General features: G+C 42.5%; 1 protein-coding gene across 1 annotated transcript in view; it reads left to right on the top strand.

Moving 5' to 3' along the window:
* The first annotated feature begins 867 nt into the window (after positions 1-867).
* LOC142796263 (uncharacterized) overlaps positions 868-23,176 on the top strand; it is a 265,070-nt gene continuing 242,761 nt past the window's right edge. The window contains exon 1 of the mRNA XM_075886481.1: positions 868-1,893. Coding sequence (XP_075742596.1) covers positions 1,634-1,893 — 260 coding nt within the window. The 5' untranslated portion in view covers positions 868-1,633. The remainder of the gene's footprint in view (positions 1,894-23,176) is intronic.

Below are 23,176 nucleotides of genomic sequence, written 5' to 3'. Positions count from 1 at the left end.
GTTACTGACTGATGCCCTGTGGGTGGTGTTTTGTGTGTCTAATTGGCGTTCTAATAAAGGAGGAGGAGCCCGAAAGGGTTCATAACGACGCTGCAGAGTGCTGGACGTCGCTCTCAACCATGTAAGGGTTCAACCACCACGCTCATGGTTATTGAAACTTCTAACGTCTCTATGCTGTAAATAAGTGTAAATAGTGCCATAAACACGTTTTGGTTTTGGTATCCTCATGTTGTCAGCGTTCGTTTTCTCCACCCGAAGTTGCACCACGCTACCACAAGAAACCGGGTACACTTCGGTCCGCAACAACTGGTGATCAGCGCTGGAATTAGAAGCGACTAATGGTGAACAGTGCAGAAATTTGCAGCAACAGCAAGCGTAGCTCTGGTGTCTGTAACCATAAGTGTGCAAGCACGCGGTCGCACTCTCGCCACTGCTTTACTTTTCTGCAAGCACGCTACTCTTCTGGCATTCATCAAAAGCCTGGTCATCGCATGTCACCATCGTAATTTAATGCCATGGCTCGACTTGCGTGATCGGGCACATGCAAAAGGCGTTCGGTTCGACCTGAGTTCTTTGCAGAGCCTCCGCAATTGGCCCATTGTTTACCGATCAACGACGTATGTTGACAACGTCGTATATTCACGCCATGAAGTGACGTCGTCGTGTGACGCAATCTCGCCATCCTGCCGTCAAAAACCTAAGTGGTATATTTCATCAATGTGGCGACATTACAAGACGACGTTGCTCGCGCGAAGGTGGTCTCGGGGATTTCGTAGTTCGAGCACAATTTTGCGCGAAACACGGTATGTGTGCCACTTACAGTTTCACTGCTTTACAAATGGATGTTGAGGGCGGTGGCATTTTCAAAAAATTGAATTCGCATTCTAAATATAATTTGATTGGCAAATTGATAAAACGTTTTTAAAGTACATGAGAAGGATCTGGTTTTTTCTCATGAAGCTAGTTTCTAATCATGCATGAAAGTTTTGAGACCTGGCACTTTAGAGAGATGCAACACAGGACCGGGTTAACTGGCGGAACATGGGAGAGGCCTTTGTCCTGCAGTGGATGTAGTCAGGCTGATGATGATGACGATATGTGAAATACATATTTGAAGAGTTTTGCATTAGGTTTTTCCTGCTAGCTGACAGCACCTAGGTGCAAACTATTTCTGCAAAATATGGGTCTTACCATTCGCAAATATGCAACATTCAAGAAGACCTTCAAGACATGCGTTCTCCCATCATCAGTGTTTGCCTCTGCGTTAAGCTGTTAAATAATCATGAGCCCTTACCAACGTGCACGCACAATATCTTGTGAAAATGAGCAAGCAACATCGAGCCCAATTAGTCATGCTTCTCCAGTACGTTATATGCGCAAAATGCTCATCTGCCCTTTCAAGCCAAACTTTAGCTATTCTGTCTGCCTGTTCGGTACATAATAGACCTTACCACACAACTAGCATCGTTGTGGCACGCTAGATATGGAGCAAGAATGGCTGTAGTCGGTATATCATTCTCTCACATAAAAATGGAAAGCACCATTCTAAAGTTCGTGTGTTTGTTAATAAGCTTGATCTGTTAATTTGCCAGGTGCCAATAGTGTTGAAACTTGGGCTAGTTGGTTTGGTAGCATGTTCGATACAGGGCGAAAACCACGAAGACGTGTCCTTTTGTTCTCCGCCTTCGCCGTTTTTGCACTTTACTGTGGCCCATACCATAAGAACCTACTTTGCTGCCATTATTTATCGGAACTTCTTTTCTTAAATATTGGACAGCTTATTTCAGATCTGATGAATGACAGGAAAGATCCCTTGCTGAGACCCAGTTACACCATACTACACTTTCCCCTGCACGCCGAACAAGACGTCTCACATATTGCTGCGGCATTAAGGTAAGTACTACACTTGCGCCAATAAACATCATATATCTTCTTCATAATTACGGTAGGAACAGGGTTGCGGACATGGACAAGTGGCGCTAAGCGTTTAACCTTTCACACATACGTGGTAATTCATAACTCATAGCGAAGATATTTCGGCCGAGTAATTTGCTGCTTGAACGGCTACACTGCGGTATAGAGAACGCTTCACTTTATATGCGAGGTCTTACCTTAGAGTGCATAACTAAAATGTGACGAACAGTATGAAGAAGACTCTTGCTTTTCTTTCTCATTGGGGGTATAAAAGGGGAAAAAGAGGACTGAATATCATAAGACAACACGAGATAGCAAGAAATCAGAGTACTGGAGGAGGTTGAATATTAATCAAAGTGATTTTAGTATTTTAGTCTTTAAAGAACACTTTTATTGAGGAATGTCAAAGCCTCCTTCCTGGCTTGCGCTGTTTCTCCTTTTTTACTTTATAAAAAAGGTGATCGAAATGATTTAGTCAATTACATACCTGTTTCTATCTTGCCTGTGTTCTCTAAGTGAAGGCCTTTGATAAACTTCCACCAACACGAATTTAGAGTTTTATTGCAAATCACATTTCGCTTATGCCTGCTCAGTATGGGTTTCAAAAATAGTCCTACTGAGCAGTTACTTCTGGTGCAAAAAAGTACATACTTGGAAAATTCGAAGAAAAGGCAGTCGTTCACGGCGTTTTTGTTGTTGTTTACGAAGCTTTTGATTCAGTTGTTCATAAATTATAGATAAGTCAATTACGCTGTTATGGCATTCGAGGCCAGGCTCTGTCGCTCATGAACTGTTACCTTTCGAGCAGACGACAAGTTGTATCCAAAAGCAACTCCTTGTCCGATATGCAGGCTGTACTATGTGGAGTACCACAAGGCACCGTATTGGGACCGCTATTATTTGTCATATATCTTAAATATAATATATATACTGCATAATACGCCAAACATATTCCTATACGCCGATGATACCAATCAGTGCATGACGCTGACGAGCTTATAAGCTCGTCAGCGTCATGCACTGACTAGTATTGTCTGGCTAGTATCTGACTAGTATCACTGACTAGTATCGTCATGCACTGACAAGTATCGTCATGCACCGACTAGTATAGGCTCGTAAATTATGCACTGACGAGCTTATAAGCTCGTCAGTGCATGACGCTGACGAGCTTATAAGAACTTGCAACAAAACATTGATGACGCTACAATGATGGCCACCAGCAAATGGTATTTGTATGTACAAAACGATAAAAAAGCTAGTATATCTTCAGCTAAGAACGAAATTACTCGATTTAACTTATATATATGCTGAGTACTCGTAAAATTGATATAGCTAACTATTTCAAATGTCGTGGAACGTTTTTTCAGAAAACATGTCCTGGGAATATCATATGGGATATGTATTCCAAAATTTAGCTTAGGTTACATGTGTATTGGTCAACTTCGGTATTTGCTCACAAAAAAAATGGGTTTCTTTATATCGTTCACTTTTCAAGTCTCATTTAAAATATTGTCACCTGGTATGGGGTACGACGACGGCTGCTAATGTTGATGAAATACACATGTTTAAAAATTATTAGGCATATATTTATTGCTCAATTTGTGACACTTACGAGACGCATGTTTTGTAGCACAGGAATAATTAACGTGCACCAGCTATATTGTTATGCACTAAGCCAAAAATTAAGACCGGAACCTTTCAGGCACATACAAATCTCACCATTCTAGCGAATCTGCGTAAAAAGAATCAGAAGTACCCCACCCGTTATAGAGAGAAATAAGAAGTTTATATTGCCACGTTCCGTTCTCATGTTTTCTTACCACACCATTACGCTGTACGCAATGCTCCATGCAAACAACGCCTACAGTGTCACAGAAGCTTCAGGACAGCAGTACATCATTTTGTGAAGGTTAAGCCCTACTTCGTGAACATTTTATTTTATCTTAAAACCTACGTCGGCGCTAGAGATAACGCTAGAATGTTCTATGGCAAGTGTATAAATGCCGACACGCTTCGACACTTCTCAGTTGATCAACGGTCAGAGCTCCGTTCGCCACTAGCAGTGTAAGTCTGCTACTGCAACCCGACTTTCTGTTTACCGACACAAACTCGCCCAATATACAGTTCGACCTGAGCATGCAGTCTCCTGCCTTCAGCCACGTCACGACCCTGTGACATCTTGTGGAGGTGCTGCTTCTTTGATGTACCGAATGCCCCGACAAGTCGTGAACCCCGCCCACACTACGATGGTACCAACGCGATCCACGAGCCGCGAATTAGCCGTAGGCAACAAGGACTGCCACCGGAGTATTGGCTTCTTACTGACAAGACACGCAATACTGAGATTTTGGCACTGACTATGGCGACAGTGACAGTTGCTCTGCCACCAGCACCCATCCTGCTCTGGCAACCCAAAAAGCCACCAACACTCCGTGGTTCGCCAATCGAAGACCCGAGAAGCTGGCTTGAAAGGTTCAACCGTGTCTCCCTTTTCAATGACTGGACCAACGGTGACGTGCCGCATGTCTACTTTGCCTTGCAAGAGCCGCCGGGAGGTGGTTCGATAACCAAAAGTCAATGCTGACAACGTGGCACAATTTCCGCTCCAGGATCCAGGCCACTTTCAGAAACGTCATACGCAAAGAGAGGGCCGAAACTCAGCTTGAAACCCACTGCCAGCTGTGAAAACACAAACGTCATGCTCTTCCACAAGACATGACTAAACTCTTCCGCCATGCAGAGCTGAAATGACTGAAGGCAAGCAAGTATGGTTCCTCAGGCGAGGAGTTAAACAGGAGCTTTTCTGAGGACTGATGAGGAATCCACCGAGAAGTGCACAAGAATTTATTTCGGTGACAACCACTATCGAAAAGACCCGGACATGTGCACCAGAGAGTACAATCGTCACCTGACTCTAGACTGTTCAGCGGCTCAAGCCCGTCACTCCGAAGACCTGTGTGAAACGATCCGACAGATCGTGTGGGAGGAACTAGGAGAGCTGCTGCTTTCATAGCAGCCCCAAGTGGACTTGATAGCCGAAATTGTCCACGAAGAAGTTTGTCAATTACTTGGAGTTTACGAAGACTTGCAGCCTCAGCCGCAAGCAATGAGCTACGCAGGCACAGCTCGACGCTACATCCCGCCTCCGCGCTTACACCAAGACGCCACTGCGCCGTGCTACCGTCGCCAGATGCAGCCGCCTCCACCACCACCATGACCGACACCCTACCGTTCTCCTTTCGGCCAGCGCTACACACAAACACACAAAAATGGTCATTTGAAGCGCCCCTGACGACCGCAAGCTATGCTAGCAATGCAGGGAGGCCCACCGCACCTACCACCACTGCCAATACCGACAGATGAGGCTCCAGGGATTCGCTGTCAACGCACTGTGTGCGCAGCTGTGTGAAAGGCCTTGCGACATCGCCGGTTACATCACCGGAACACAGTGGCAAGAACGACGACCGTATTGTTCACCATCGCCCAGTCGCTACAACTCGCCGACCAGCCATAGATTGGCCCAATCTATGGCTGGTTGCCTAGCACGCATCCTTCTAAAAACTGAGGGCAGCAACCGATGGAGGGGTGGTTGGAGTCCACAGCACGACGAAACCTTCAGAACCCGAGAGTATCTCGACCTAGTCTTAACACAGAAACCTCATATACTAAAAGTGACCTAATGACGCAACCCCGAAACATCGAAACAAGGCGATGTAGCCGTGACCTGATATTACAACCCAACTGCAACGTGAGACGACGAACTAGCGACCTCAACGTTCTTATCGACGGCCACAATGTGACAGCCCTTGTCGAAACCGGAGCCGACTATTCCGTCATCAGCGAATCGTTCGCCACGAAGTTCAAGAAAGTGAAGACCACCTAGGAGGCCCCACAAGTCCCGTAATCGGGATAGCTGGAGTGCACTTGGTAACGCCGGCGGAAATCTGCATGGCTAGAGCCTACATTGAGAATCATATTTACCCCGCAAGCTTTGTAATCCAAACACGTTGCTCCAGAGACATCAATTTTGGTATGAATTTCCTAGGCCTTCACGGTGCAGTGAGCAACTCCAGATCGGAGTCGATGACCCTATTGACAGAAAAAGCACTGCCGCCGCACATACCACCAGGAAAGCACGCCCTAAATGTGCTGAAAGTACAAGTCACCATTTCCCCTCACTCCGTCGTCAGCATTTCCATCGGCACACAGATGCTAACCAATATGGAAGGCATCGTTGAAGGTGACCAGCACCTGTTAATCATGCGCTAGATTTGTGGCGCCAGAGGAATAGTCGAGCTGCGAGGAGGGAAAGCTGTAGTGATGCTTTCGAACTTCAGCAACGAATACAAGCACGTGAGGAAAGGCACCACAGTTGCCTACATCGAAGACATGGTGGAAGCCAGCAACGCTTTCGCCGTCGCCCAGTCTACCAAAACTCCTACAATAAACCAAGCTTGTCAACTAGAGTTCAACGTTAACGCTAGCCTTCCCACGCATAAGCAAGATCAGCTCAGAACTCTGCTCCAAAAATGAGTGTTTTTCATCGTCGTCAAAAATGCAGGTCGACGCAAGAACGCTATGCCATAAAGAAGCAAGTCGACGAAATGCTACGTGGCGGCATTATTCAGCCTTCACAGAGTCCATGGGCGTCGCTCATTGTGTTAGTCAAGAAAAAGGACGGAACCCCACTCTTTTCGCCGACTCTCACCGCCGGAACGCAATCCCGAAGAACGACGTGCACCCTCTCCCTCTGATAGACGATGCTCTAGATCAAATTCACAAGCGAGGTACTTTTGTTCGATGGAACTCAAAACCAGCTATTAGCACATAGAAGTCGTCGAGAAAGACAAAAAAAACGGCCTTCAGGACGCCCGATGACCTGCTAGAGTACAAGGTCATGCCCTTTGGTCTTTGCTCGGCACCCGCAAATTTTCAACACGTTATGTATTCAGCACTTGCCGGCTTGAAATGGCAGACTTGCCTTATGTACCTGGATGACATCGTTGTGTTCTCAAATTTCAACGAACACCTCCAGCGCTTTTAATTTGTACTGCAAGCAATCAAAGACTCCGTACTTACCCTGAAGCCAGAAAAGTGCTGCTTCACATACGAGAATCTTTTGTTCCTGGACCACGTCATCAGCAAGTCCAGCGTTCGCCCCGACCCACAGAAACCAGCTTCCATCGCTACCTTCTCACCGCTTACCGACAAGGAGGCCGTGCGTCGATTTCTTGGCTTATGCGCCTATTACAGGTGGTTCGTCAATAACTTCGCCCACATTGCAGCGTCACTCAAGAATCTTCTCAAGACCGACGTGGAGTTTGAGTGGTAAACCCCGCAGAAGCGAGCGTTTCACGAATTGAAACGACGCTTGCAGACGCCTCCGCCACTTGCGCATTTCGCCAATTTCGCCGAGACAGAAATACACACTGACGCAAGCAGTGTAGGAATCAGCGTCATTCTTATGTAGATGAAAAACAGACTGCAAACAGTCATCAGTTATGCTTGCCGGTCGTTATCAAAGGCAGAGGCCAACTGTTCTACAACAGAAAAAGAGTGCCTTGCAATTATCTGCGCTACATCGAAGTTCTGCCATTTCCTTTACGGCAGGCCCTTCGAAGTTGTGAGCGGCAACTACGCCTTGTGTTGGCTAGCTAAATTGAAAGACCTTTCAGGTCGCTTCGCATGGTGGAGCCTGAGACTTCAGGAACACGACGTTACCATTGTTAACAAGTCCGAAAGGAATCACTATGACGTCGACTGCCCGTGTCGTGCCCCCGCGAATCCACCACCGAAGGATGACTTAGACAATGACTGCTTCTTGGGAATCATAAGTGCCGACGCCTTCGCCGAGTTACAGTGAGTGAACCCGGAAATAGGGAGCCTTGTGGGATACCTCAAGGGCAAGGCGGTTGATGTTCTAGAAGTATTAAGACGAAGAGTGGAGTCATTTTTTTTTGCGGAACGGCATTCTCCTGAATAAAAACATCTTGCCACTTCGGGCAAACTACCTCGTCGTAGTACCCTCAGCGTTACGCCCAGAACCTTTCGGTGCTCTACTTGACACCCCAAGGGCTGGATACCTTGGCGTTTCCCGTACATTCACAAGAATACAAGAGAAGTGCTACTGGCCAAGCCTTTCCGCTGACTTCACTAGTTAGTTGAAGACATGCCGGGACTGCCAACGACAAGACACTGTCGGATAGGCCAGCCAGACTTCTGCAGCCCATCGCGTCGCCTCGCCAGCCATTCCAGCAAATCGGCATAGGCTTCTTAGGGCCGTTTCCGATGTCAAATTCCGTGAACAAATAAATCTTCGTAGCTACCGATTACTTCACGTGCTACACCGAGACAAGGGCCCTCCCAAAGGCATTGCCGCCGAGGTAGCAATGTTCTTCGTCGAGAACATGGTCCTACGTCACAAAGATCCACAGCTCCTCATCACTAAGAGAGGTACGGCCTTTTCGGCGGAACTAACTCAGGCGATCCTGAGGTACAGCCCGACAAGTCACCCCCGGACCACTGCCTACCATGCACAGACAAAGGCCTCACTGAGCGTCTTAATAGGGGCATCGCCGATATGCTGACCATGTACGTCGACGTTGAGCACAAGATGTGGCACGGTACGCGCTTACCTTAGTGTACGTTATGGCCGTCCAAGAAACGACGCAGATGACGCCGTACAAGTTGGTCTATGAAAGAAGCCTGGCAACGACGCTCGAGGCTATGCTTGCAGAAATCGCTGACGAAGAGAATATCGACGTCACCACGTACGATCAGCGCGCGGAAGAAGCCTGTCAACTAGCCCGCCTGCGCATCAACAATTAGCATGTGACCGACATCCGTCGTTACAACATTAGACGAAGCTTCGTGCAGCACCATCCTGAGGACCGTGTTTGTGTATGGATGCCGATACGCTGACGTGGACTCAGTGAAAAACTTCTGCGCCAGTACTTCGGACCATGTAGGGTAGTAGGACCTTTCGGCCCACTCGACTACGAGGTTTTCCTCGGCGGCACTGCGAACTCTCAACGATGTGGATCGCGACCTGAAGCCGTCCATATCAGGCACCTCAAGCCGTTTCATGAGCGTTAATGAACTGAAAGAGTGTATTTTATTGTTGTTATTATTCCTGTATCGTACTTTACTCTTTGTACTTTGTTACATTATTATTGTACTTTAATGCTCTGTTGAAAAGTCGGGACGACGCCTTTTTCGGAGAGGGACAATGCAACGTTCCTATCTCAGGTTTTTTTATCACCCCGTAAAGCTGTACCCAATTCCCAAAGCAAACCGCGCCTACAGCATTCGAGAAGCTTCTTGACCGCCATAGATCATTTTGTTAAGATTATGCTCACTTTGTGAACATTTCAGATTATTCTAGAACCTTCGTGACTGCTTGAGGTAATGCTAGAATGTTCATTGACAAGTGTAAAAATGCCGACACTTTTCACTGCTCATCAGTTGATCGACGGCCGACGCTCCATTCGTCTCTATCAGTGCAAGTCTGCTACTGTAACCCGAATTTCCGTTTACCGTGCAGAAGTTCGCCTAAATGAACAGTTTGATCTGACCATCCAGTCTCATGCCTTCAACCAGACCATAACCCCGTAACAATGTAACGCTGTTAATCTCAGGCAAACAGCATTTATCTCACACTCTTCCAGCTTTTTCAAATCACTTTGACCTGAATGGTATCGATTTATTCAACTGTTCTTACCAAGACATGCATCAAATATTAGCAAACGTGTAACATTTCTTCAATAAAGCAAGAGCACATTAGGTTTATGCGTTTTTTTTCAGTCACAAAATTACTCTCATAAATAGATTTCCTTTTATATCGCATGTAGGTTCTCCTGGTATTATGATCTATATAGTGTAAAATGTTGCAATGTATGTCTTTTTTATGTAGTACATTATGTGCCAAGTTTTCTTTCTGGATGGCAATCGCGTTATCACATTTGTTCACCTTACAGTGTAATAATATCGATTTTATTATGCTGTTAACTCACAACTACAATATGTACGTCTGGTGGTGGCGCGCTACCGGTGAGGTGCTATATCTCCATGTTTACCGCGATGCCGCGGCCACTCCGAATATTTTCTTTGTGTTTATTTTCCTGCTATTTATTGTATGGGGCTGTGGACTAGTTAAGCTGTTTTAAAATACAGCTTTTGTTTCACACAGCCTTGTTTTTGTACTAAAGAGCAGAAAACAAACTTTGATTTGAATAAGAGGAATCTAACGTTCCGATACCATCATACAATTATCGGGAATGCCGCAGTGAAGGGCTCTGGAAACTTCCACCAGCTGGAGTTCTTTCACATTCCCGGAAGCTTAAGCACACATACATCTAGCGTTTCGCCTCGATATAAATGTGGCCGCCACGTCTCAGGCTTTATTCGCGATCTCCGGGTTAGCAGCCAAGAACCATCACCACTGCACAACTGTGGTAGTTTTCTTAGAACTGGCATTTGTAATTTCACTTTCATAGAAAGCTTTCTCGGACAAGTTAACAAAGGGAAAGAACAGCATTTCGAAGAGAGAAACGAAAGGAAACAGCACGTATTCAAAACTAGTTTATTTTGGAACGATAAAAAATAAATGAGAAAGGGTGTGCTCAGTATGATAAAAATGACACAGGTTTGCGTTTGACCCTTCATTGTCGCAAAAGTGCACATAATATAAGATTTGGCATCACAGAAATACTTGTTTGTCACAGAGATAAGTGCACTCGAGAAATCATGGAGGCATTTCACATTTCACCAGAAGGTCACAGTGACATCAATAAATCTTTATCTTCGTTATGAAATTCAGAAAGACCACAGTACAGGGATAATTTGCTGCATGTTCGTTCCAAACAGCCACTTAATCTTTTTTTCAACTTCCTGACGCCCAGTGTGTGCGTGCTGTTTTTTTCAAGATTATATAGATGCCATTTATTCTGCTTCGTTTTGATATAACACTTTACTTGTAGGTCAGCACTGCTGCTGTCGTCCCTCTGCGTGTTCTAGTTTCTTTTCGCTCTGTTTATTTGTTCGCAATTGAAGCACATTAACTCGTCCAGTTAACCGTTCTGATGTTTCACAGAGAGCACGCCGTTTTACACAAAGTTTGTTCAACAATTTCTAAGGAGGCGAATCCTACGTCCCGAAACTATAATTGTGGCTGTGAGCCATCTGGGAAAAAATGCTTTGGTTTACTAAGTTTTACCAGTCATGAAAACAGAACATTTTTCCGCACAGCTTTGACACCATTTCTGGCGCATCAATGTTTTCAGACAAAAATTGACTCACAGACTATTGAGTGAAGTAAATATGCTGGTTTTGAAACATTTTTGCACATAACTCCATACCATGGCTAAGCACTCGTAAAAATAATGTCTCATTTAAACTCTTCCGCTTTAACTTCTGCGCTGCAAGTAATTGTGCTAAAACAGTATCAGTTCACAGAGAGTGACACGGAAGAAAGCGCATGAAGGTCCGGAGTGTACATTGCGTAAGCGTATTATGCTCGTTAAAAATACAATGTTATCGCTTACGACAGCTGGAAACAGGCCCACAATGGACTGGAAAAATAACTGAATATAGACACAGCTGTTCAACGGGTAAAAAGTGGGAGGAGGAGAGAAAAGGAACACGTCCTGTCGAATGCTTTGGCATTATGATCTGTGTCTGATATGTGTGGCGTTATGATCTCCTTCTGTCATCACATAGAAAACTTGTCATACTTCACTAATACATACGAGTTCACGAGTGTTGGTGCTTAAGTGCAAGCCCCGGGACTGTACCTACTGGAACAATCGTAAATGTAGTCATAATTGAGCTGCTGTGACTGACTTACAAAACATATTCATGGTTTCTCTACTGTGTGCTTTTGTGTCGGCTAACTCGTGTTTATACTGAAGTCTATTGTGTTAAGGAAAGGGTTGGGAGCTTACGCTATTTTCCCCTTCGTTTTTTTGGGCACATGCCTAAGAACTTTCGGTGAAATATTTAAAAAAGAGATGATTAGAAATTATGTGGTCCATTATTCAGCAATTATATATACGCGCTAATATATATATATTAATATATATATATTACGACGACTCAGCTCGTATTAGTCATACACGACTTTGCTGATGCTATCAATGACAGAAAACAAATAGATGCAATATTTTTGGACCTATCAAAAGCCTTTGATAGGGTACCGCACTCTTTACTGATACGAAAAATGCAGCGTGTAGGGATTGCTCCCCGCCTCGTGGACTGGATTTCTGCGTATCTGAAAAACAGAACACAGTTTGTAGAAATTAACGGCTGCCAATCGCAAAACCTTGATGTATTGTCAGGAGTGCCCCAGGGGTCGGTCCTGGGACCACTCTTGTTCTTGATCTATGTGAATGATATTTGCGATGATATTGACGCGGGAGTGACTGTGAAAATGTTTGCATACGACTGTGTTATTTATACAACTGTCAGTAGCCCCTTGCATCAATCATTGCTTAACGACAACTTGTGCAAAATTGCTGACTGGTGTGAGAGGTGGCAGATGGTTGTTAACTACTCAAAAACTTGCGCTCTTACAGTAACACACAAGAAAACTCCTCTTAAATATAAATACCATGTCCGTAACCAAAGTATTGAATTTGTTAATACCGTAAAATATTTGGGATTGACCATTAATACGAAACTTAGCTGGGACGCTCACATCGACAACGTTTGCGCCAAGGCCTACAAGAAGCTATGCTTCTTAAGAAGGAAGCTGAGGTCGTGTGATTGGAAAGTTAAACTTGCAGCCTATAAAACCCTAGTTCGACCAGTGCTAGAATACGCATCCCTTGCGTGGGACCCATATTTAAAGAAATACATAGATAAAGTGGAAAGGAATCAGCGGCCAAGCGTACGGTTCATTTTTTCAGACTTTAGGCGCCTCTCCTCCGTTTCTGAAATGTTAAATAAATGTGAGCTGGAACCACTGGAATGTAGGCGAAGAATTGCAAGGTTAGTCTTCTTTTATAAACTATACAACAATGAATCTGGTTTAAATAAAGAATTGTACATTCTGCCACCTCCTCAGCGCTCAGTAAGGTTAAATCATTCAAAAACTGTAAGACCATATGCTCCTAAAAATAACACATTCAAGTACTCCTTTTTTGTAAGAACCATTGAAGACTGGAACTCACTGCCTTCCGACTGCGTGCACGCTCCGACTTCTTCTAGTTTCGACCTCTGTGTTAGATACCTTATGTAACCCTCTCCTGCTAGGATAGTGAAAAACTGTCTGCAGTATTCCTTAAATATATATATATATATATATATATATATGTGTGTGTATGTGTGTGATGCTAAATGTGAGAAAAATGGCTTGGCTCATACACCATCAGCTTACACAATTCTGACTGCATCGAATTCTACCATAGCGTCACACACACACACACACACACACACACACACACACACACACACACACACACACACACACACACACACACACACACACACACACACACACACACACACACACACACACACACACACACACACACACACACACACACACACACACACACACACACACACACACACACACACACACACACACACACACACACACACACACACACACACACACACACACACACACACACACACACACACACACACACACACACACACACACACACACACACACACACACACACACACACACACACACACACACACACACACACACACACACACACACACACACACACACACACACACACCTTACCCATGGCACACTTCTGACCCTCCTTTTACAATATCTGAGATAGAGTGTGCGATGAAACAGGGAAATTCACACTCTGCTTCTGGACACGACGGATTAACCTAACCGTTCAATGAACAATTATTTCATTGCCATCCCCGATTTTTCTATCTTATATTCAATGCCGCCTTAAGATTTGGACAATTCCTGCAGGCTAGGAGAAGAGGAAAAGTCATGTTCATACCGGAGCCAGGTCGTCCGCTGAATTCGTCTAAGGCATATAGATCAATAGTAATGAACTCTGTCTTCAGTAAAGTATTAGAAAGACTTGAAAATGCTCGTCTGTGTTATTTCCTGCACAATATTAATCTCCTTCACAATAATCAATACGGTTTCACGCTTAATGAAACTGCTACTTTAGCAATGTACACACTCCGCAGAAAATTAGCTGCGTACAAGGCATCCAAACTTCCTACCCAACTCATATTTCTTGATTTTGCAGGATCATTTGATAGTGTTTGGCATCCTTCAGACTTAAACTTTTTACGCAAGCACAGGTGTGCACAAAACTTGTACTGCCTACTCAAATCCTTTTTATCGAACCGCACTTTAACTTTTTCAACCAACGTCGCACAAGAGGCAGTTCGCACAATTATTGGCAGCCCGCAGGGATCCCCTATTAGTCCGCTACTGTGAAACATAGTAATAAACAGCTTACTCAATATTCCCGTGCCACCCAGCGTACGCATGCAGGCTTACGCGAACGATATCATCATTGTCATCACAGATGCGTCAAGGCTTCGGTTACAAGCAAGGGCTGAGCATGTCCTGGCTTTAGTATCCGGGTGGGCGCGAGAGCAAAACGTTACGGTAAGCGCCGAGAAGTCCTTTTTCGTGTTCTTAAACAACGGACACATGGGTACCTCAGAACGCCGCCCATCTATCCACATGGATGGCGTTTTTCTCAAATACAAAACAGAAATTAGGGTTTCGGGCGTATTATTTGACCCCTCCTTATATCTTCATGCCCACAATATTTACATTAAAGGAAAAGCTGAAGTGTCCACGTCCCGCCTCCTTGCATTTGTTAAATCGCACCATATACTAAACAGTGCACTCATTAGACGACTCTACCGTCAACTGATACTGCCCCCTCTCACATATGCATCTCCATTATGTTGGCCAATGTTCCTATCGAAATTCATTAGGGTGCAAGTTTCATCAGTTCAGCGAACCGTCTTAATTTCTTTAACAGGTGCATTTTACACCAAACGTACGTCATCCCTACTGATTCTCGAGAATGCGCTTCCGTTAACATTACAGTTGGACAGACTATCTGCAGAATTTCCCTTATTCATACTCCGGAACGTAACTTGCTATAGTGTAAAAACATTCAAACTGGCTGACATACTATATTCATGCAGTCTGTGGGCTCATCCCCCCATTAAAATTATAAACTTAGTTTCACTAAACTCTCACCATCACAAGAAGCAGTTATTTTCAAAACAAAAGTCATTCACGTATACACTGACGGCTCATACACGTCATACACGGCGGGAGTGGCATATATTGCTTTGACAAAGGATGAAAAAATCATAACTGTCAGGAAAACTCAGATCCGTAGCTCTTCAAGCGAATACGACACGCAATTATTTGCATTCCAAGAAGCACTCCAGTTCGTATTTACAAGTAACTTTAGCACGCCAGCCCACATTTACAAGACCGTCTATCGCTTCTAATGAACCTTCAAAGTCTCACTGATAATGAAGAAAAATTTGAGACATCAAGCGGCTTCGTAACCATACAATCTTCAAACTGGCTGACATACTATATCCATGCAGTCTGTGGGCTCATTACCCCATTAAAAATATAAATTTAGCTTCACTAAACTCTCACCATCACAAGAAGCAGGTATTTTCAAAACAAAAGTCATTCACGTATACATTGACGGCTCATACACGTCATACACGGCGGGAGTGGCATATATTGCTTTGACAAAGGATGAAAAAATTATAACTGTCAGGAAAACTCAGATCCGTAGTTCTTCAAGCGAATACGACACGGAATTATTTGCATTACAAGAAGCACTCCATTTCGTATTTACAAGTTACTTTAGCACGCCAGCCCACATTTACACAGACCGTCTATCGCTTCTAATGAACCTTCAAAGCCTCACTGATAATGATGAAAAATTTGAAACATCAAGCAGCTTCGTAATCATACAATCTTCAAACTGGCTGACATACTATATCCATGCAGTCGGTGGGCTCATCACCCCATTTAAAATATAAATTTAGTTTCACTAAACTCTCACCATCACAAGAAGCAGTTATTTTCAAAACAAATGTCATTCACGTATACACTGACAGCTAATACACGTCATACACGCGGGAGTGGCATATATTGCTTAGACAAAGAATGAAAAAATCATAACTGTCAGGAAAACTCAGATCCGTAGCTCTTCAAGCAAATACGACACGGAATTATTTGCATTCTAAGAAGCACTGAATTTCGTATTTACAAGTAACTTTAGCACGCCAGCCCACATTTACACAGACCATCTATCGCTTCTAATGAACCTTCAAAGTCTCACTGATAATGATGAAAAATTTGAAACATCAAGCGGCTTCGTAATCATAAAATCTTCAAACTGGCTGACATACTATATCCATGCAGTCTGTGCACTCTTCACCCCAATAAAGAAATAAATTTAGTTTTACTAAACTCTCACCATCACAAGAAGCAGTTATTTTCAAAAGAAAAGTCATTCACGTCTACAGTGACAGCTCATACACGTCATACACGGCGGGAGTGGCATATATTGCTTTGACAAAGGATGAAAAAATCATAACTGTCAGGAAAACTCAGATCCGTAGCTCTTCAAGCGAATACGAAACGCAATTATTTGCATTCCAAGAAGCACTCAATTTCGTATTTACAAGTAACTTTAGCACGCAAGCCCACATTTACACAGACCGTCTACCGCTTTTAATGAACCTTCAAAGTCTCACTGATAATGATGAAAATTTTGAAACATCAAGCGGCTTCGTAACCATACAATATTCAAACTGGCTGATATACTATATCCATGCAATCTGTGGGCTCATCACCCCATTAAAAATATATATTTAGTTTCACTAAACTCTCACCATCAAAAGAAGCAGTTATTTTCAAAACAAAAGTCATTCACGTCTACACTGACAGCTCATACACGTCATACACGGCGGGAGTGGCATATATTGCTTTGACAAAGGATGAAAAAATCATAACTGTCAGGAAAACTCAGATCCGTAGCTCTTCAAGCGAATACGAAACGCAATTATTTGCATTCCAAGAAGCACTCAATTTCGTATTTACAAGTAACTTTAGCACGCCAGCCCACATTTACACAGACCGTCTATCGCTTCTAATGAACCTTCAAGGTCTCACTGATAATGAAGAAAAATTTGAAACATCAAGCGGCTTCGTAACCATACAATCTTCAAACTGGCTGACATACTATATCCATGCAGTCTGTGGGCTCATCACCCCATTTAATATATAAATTTAGTTTCACTAAACTCTCACCATCACAAGAAGCAGTTAACAAGAAGCAGTTATTTTCAAAACAAATGTCATTCACGTATACACTGACAGCTAATACACGTCATACACGCGGGAGTGGCCTATATCGCTTAGACAAAGAATGAAAAAATCATAACTGTCAGGAAAACTCAGATCCGTAGCTCTTCAAGCGAATACGACACGCAATTATTTACATTCCAAGAAGCACTCAATTTCGTATTTACAAGTAACTTTAGCACGCCATCCAACATTTACACAGACCGTCTATCGCTTCTAATGAACCTTCAAAGTCTCACTGATAATGATGAAAAATTTGAAACATCAAGCGGCTTCGTAACCATACAATCTTCAAACTGGCTGACATACTATATACATGCAGTCTCTGGGCTCATCACCCATTAAAAATATAAATTTAGTTTCACTAAACTCTCACCATCACAAGAAGCAGTTAGTTTCAAAACAAAAGTCATTCACGTATACACTGACAGCTCATACACGTCATACACGGCGGGAGTGGCATATATTGCTTTGACAAAGGATGAAAAAATCATAACTGTCAGGAAAACTCAGGTCCGTAGTTCTTCAAGCGAATACGACACGGAATTATTTGCATTCCAAGAAGCACTCCATTTCGTATTTACAAGTTACTTTAGCACGCCAGCCCACATTTACACAGACCGTCTATCGCTTCTAATGAACCTTCAAAGTCTCACTGATAATGAAGAAAAGTTTGAAACATCAAGCGGCTTCGTAACCATACAATCTTCAAACTGGCTGACATACTATATCCATGCAGTCTGTGGGCTCATCACCCCATTAAAAATATAAATTAAGTTTCACTAAACTCTCACCATCACAAGAAGCAGGTATTTTCAAAACAAAAGTCATTCACGTATACATTGACAGCTCATACACGTCATACACGGCGGGAGTGGCATAAATTGCTTTGACAAAGGTTGAAAAAATCATAACTGTCAGGAAAACTCAGATCCGTAGCTTTTCAAGCGAATACGAAACGCAATTATTTGCATTCAAAGAAGCACTCAATTTCGTATTTACAAGTAACTTTAGCACGCCAGCCCACATTTACACAGACCGTCTATCGCTTCTAATGAACCTTCAAAGTCTCACTGATAATGAAGAAAAATTTGAGACATCAAGCGGCTTCGTAACCATACAATCTTCAAACTGGCTGACATACTATATCCATGCAGTCTGTGGGCTCATCACCCCATTAAAAATATAAATTTAGTTTCACTAAACTCTCACCATCACAAGAAGCAGGTATTTTCAAAACAAAAGTCATTCACGTATACATTGACGGCTCATACACGTCATACACGGCGGGAGTGGCATATATTGCTTTGACAAAGAATGAAAAAATTATAACTGTCAGGAAAACTCAGATCCGTAGTTCTTCAAGCGAATACGACACGGAATTATTTGCATTACAAGAAGCACTCCATTTCGTATTTACAAGTTACTTTAGCACGCCAGCCCACATTTACACAGACCGTCTATCGCTTCTAATGAACCTTCAAAGCCTCACTGATAAAGATGAAAAATTTGAAACATCAAGCAGCTTCGTAATCATAAAATCTTCAAACTGGCTGACATACTATATCCATGCAGTCTGTGGGCTCATCACCCCATTAAAAATATAAATTTAGTTTCACTAAACTCTCACCATCACAAGAAGCAGTTATTTTCAAAACAAATGTCATTCACGTATACACTGACGGCTCATACACGTCATACACGGCGGGAGTGGCATATATTGCTTTGACAAAGGATGAAAAAATCATAACTGTCAGGAAAACTCAGATCCGTAGCTCTTCAAGCGAATACGAAACGCAATTATTTGCATTCCAAGAAGCACTCAATTTCGTATTTACAAGTAACTTTAGCACGCCAGCCCACATTTACACAGACCGTCTATCGCTTCTAATGAACCTTCAAGGTCTCACTGATATTGAAGAAAAATTAGAAACTTCAAGCGGCTTCGTAATCATAAAATCTTCAAACTGGCTGACATACTATATCCATGCAGTCTGTGCACTCTTCACCCCAATAAAGAAATAAATTTAGTTTTACTAAACTCTCACCATCACAAGAAGCAGTTATTTTCAAAACAAAAGTCATTCACGTCTACACTGACAGCTCATACACGTCATACACGGCGGGAGTGGCATATATTGCTTTGACAAAGGATGAAAAAATCATAACTGTCAGGAAAACTCAGATCCGTAGCTCTTCAAGCGAATACGAAACGCAATTATTTGCATTCCAAGAAGCACTCAATTTCGTATTTACAAGTAACTTTAGCACGCAAGCCCACATTTACACAGACCGTCTACCGCTTTTAATGAACCTTCAAAGTCTCACTGATAATAATGAAAATTTTGAAACATCAAGCGGCTTCGTAACCATACAATCTTCAAACTGGCTGATATACTATATCCATGCAATCTGTGGGCTCATCACCCCATTAAAAATATATATTTAGTTTCACTAAACTCTCACCATCAAAAGAAGCAGTTATTTTCAAAACAAAAGTCATTCACGTCTACACTGACAGCTCATACACGTCATACACGGCGGGAGTGGCATATATTGCTTTGACAAAGGATGAAAAAATCATAACTGTCAGAAAAACTCAGATCCGTAGCTCTTCAAGCGAATACGAAACGCAATTATTTGCATTCCAAGAAGCACTCAATTTCGTATTTACAAGTAAATTTAGCACGCCAGCCCACATTTACACAGACCGTCTATCGCTTCTAATGAACCTTCAAGGTCTCACTGATAATGAAGAAAAATTTGAAACATCAAGCGGCTTCGTAACCATACAATCTTCAAACTGGCTGACATACTATATCCATGCAGTCTGTGGGCTCATCACCCCATTTAAAATATAAATTTAGTTTCACTAAACTCTCACCATCACAAGAAGCAGTTAACAAGAAGCAGTTATTTTCAAAACAAATGTCATTCACGTATACACTGACAGCTAATACACGTCATACACGCGGGAGTGGCATATATCGCTTAGACAAAGAATGAAAAAATCATAACTGTCAGGAAAACTGAGATCCGTAGCTCTTCAAGCGAATACGACACGCAATTATTTACATTCCAAGAAGCACTCAATTTCGTATTTACAAGTAACTTTAGCACGCCATCCAACATTTACACAGACCGTCTATCGCTTCTAATGAACCTTCAAAGTCTCACTGATAATGATGAAAAATTTGAAACATCAAGCGGCTTCGTAACCATACAATCTTCAAACTGGCTGACATACTATATACATGCAGTCTCTGGGCTCATCAACCCATTAAAAATATAAATTTAGTTTCACTAAACTCTCACCATCACAAGAAGCAGTTAGTTTCAAAACAAAAGTCATTCACGTATACACTGACAGCTCATACACGTCATACACGGCGGGAGTGGCATATATTGCTTTGACAAAGGATGAAAAAATCATAACTGTCAGGAAAACTCAGGTCCGTAGTTCTTCAAGCGAATACGACACGGAATTATTTGCATTCCAAGAAGCACTCCATTTCGTATTTACAAGTTACTTTAGCACGCCAGCCCACATTTACACAGACCGTCTATCGCTTCTAATGAACCTTCAAAGCCTCACTGATAATGATGAAAAATTTGAAACATCAAGCGGCTTCGTAATCATAAAATCTTCAAACTGGCTGACATACTATGTCCATGCAGTCTGTGGGCTCATCACCCCATTAAAAATATAAATTTAGTTTCACTAAACTCTCACCATCACAAGAAGCAGTTATTTTCAAAACAAATGTCATTCACGTATACACTGACGGCTCATACACGTCATACACGGCGGGAGTGGCATATATTGCTTTGACAACGGATGAAAAAATCATAACTGTCAGGAAAACTCAGATCCGTAGCTCTTCAAGCGAATACGAAACGCAATTATTTGCATTCCAAGAAGCACTCAATTTCGTATTTACAAGTAACTTTAGCACGCCAGCCCACATTTACACAGACCGTCTATCGCTTCTAATGAACCTTCAAGGTCTCACTGATATTGAAGAAAAATTAGAAACTTCAAGCGGCTTCGTAACCATACAATCTTCAAACTGGCTGACATACTATATCCATGCAGTCGGTGGGCTCATCACCCCATTTAAAATATAAATTTAGTTTCACTAAACTCTCACCATCACAAGAAGCAGTTATTTTCAAAACAAATGTCATTCACGTATACACTGACAGCTAATACACGTCATACACGCGGGAGTTGCATATATTGCTTAGACAAAGAATGAAAAAATCATAACTGTCAGGAAAACTCAGATCCGTAGGTCTTCAAGCAAATACGACACGGAATTATTTGCATTCCAAGAAGCACTCAATTTCGTATTTACAAGTAACTTTAGCACGCCAGCCCACATTTACACAGACCGTCTATCGCTTCTAATGAACCTTCAAAGTCTCACTGATAATGATGAAAAATTTGAAACATCAAGCGGCTTCGTAATCATAAAATCTTCAAACTGGCTGACATACTATATCCATGCAGTCTGTGCACTCTTCACCGCAATAAAGAAATAAATTTAGTTTTACTAAACTCTCACCATCACAAGAAGCAGTTATTTACAAAACAAATGTCATTCACGTATACACTGACAGCTCATACACGTCATACACGCGGGAGTGGCATATATTGCTTAGACAAAGAATGAAAAAATCATCAGTGTCAGGAAAACTCAGATCCGTAGCTCTTCAAGCGAATACGACACGGAATTATTTGCATTCCAAAAAGCACTCCAGTTCGTATTTACAAGTAGCTTTAGCACGCCAGCCCACATTTACACAGACCGTCTACCGCTTTTAATGAACCTTCAAAGTCTCACTGATAATGATGAAAATTTTGAAACATCAAGCGGCTTCGTAACCATACAATCTTCAAACTGGCTTATATACTATATCCATGCAATCTGTGGGCTCATCACCCCATTAAAAATATAAATTTAGTTTCACTAAACTCTCACCATCACAAGAAGCAGTTAGTTTCAAAACAAAAGTCATTCACGTATACACTGACAGCTCATACACGTCATACACGGCGGGAGTGGCATATATTGCTTTGACAAAGGATGAAAAAATCATAACTGTCAGGAAAACTCAGGTCCGTAGTTCTTCAAGCGAATACGACACGGAATTATTTGCATTCCAAGAAGCACTCCATTTCGTATTTACAAGTTACTTTAGCACGCCAGCCCACATTTACACAGACCGTCTATCGCTTCTAATGAACCTTCAAAGCCTCACTGATAATGATGAAAAATTTGAAACATCAAGCGGCTTCGTAATCATAAAATCTTCAAACTGGCTGACATACTATATCCATGCAGTCTGTGGGCTCATCACCCCATTAAAAATATAAATTTAGTTTCACTAAACTCTCACCATCACAAGAAGCAGTTATTTTCAAAACAAATGTCATTCACGTATACACTGACGGCTCATACACGTCATACACGGCGGGAGTGGCATATATTGCTTTGACAACGGATGAAAAAATCATAACTGTCAGGAAAACTCAGATCCGTAGCTCTTCAAGCGAATACGAAACGCAATTATTTGCATTCCAAGAAGCACTCAATTTCGTATTTACAAGTAACTTTAGCACGCCAGCCCACATTTACACAGACCGTCTATCGCTTCTAATGAACCTTCAAGGTCTCACTGATATTGAAGAAAAATTAGAAACTTCAAGCGGCTTCGTAACCATACAATCTTCAAACTGGCTGACATACTATATCCATGCAGTCGGTGGGCTCATCACCCCATTTAAAATATAAATTTAGTTTCACTAAACTCTCACCATCACAAGAAGCAGTTATTTTCAAAACAAATGTCATTCACGTATACACTGACAGCTAATACACGTCATACACGCGGGAGTTGCAT

Source organism: Rhipicephalus microplus, chromosome 2, assembly GCF_043290135.1.
Source record: "Rhipicephalus microplus isolate Deutch F79 chromosome 2, USDA_Rmic, whole genome shotgun sequence".
In the NCBI taxonomy this organism is placed as follows: domain Eukaryota; kingdom Metazoa; phylum Arthropoda; class Arachnida; order Ixodida; family Ixodidae; genus Rhipicephalus; species Rhipicephalus microplus.
Note: the sequence above shows the minus strand (reverse complement) of the source record. Positions and strands in the feature narration are given on the sequence as shown.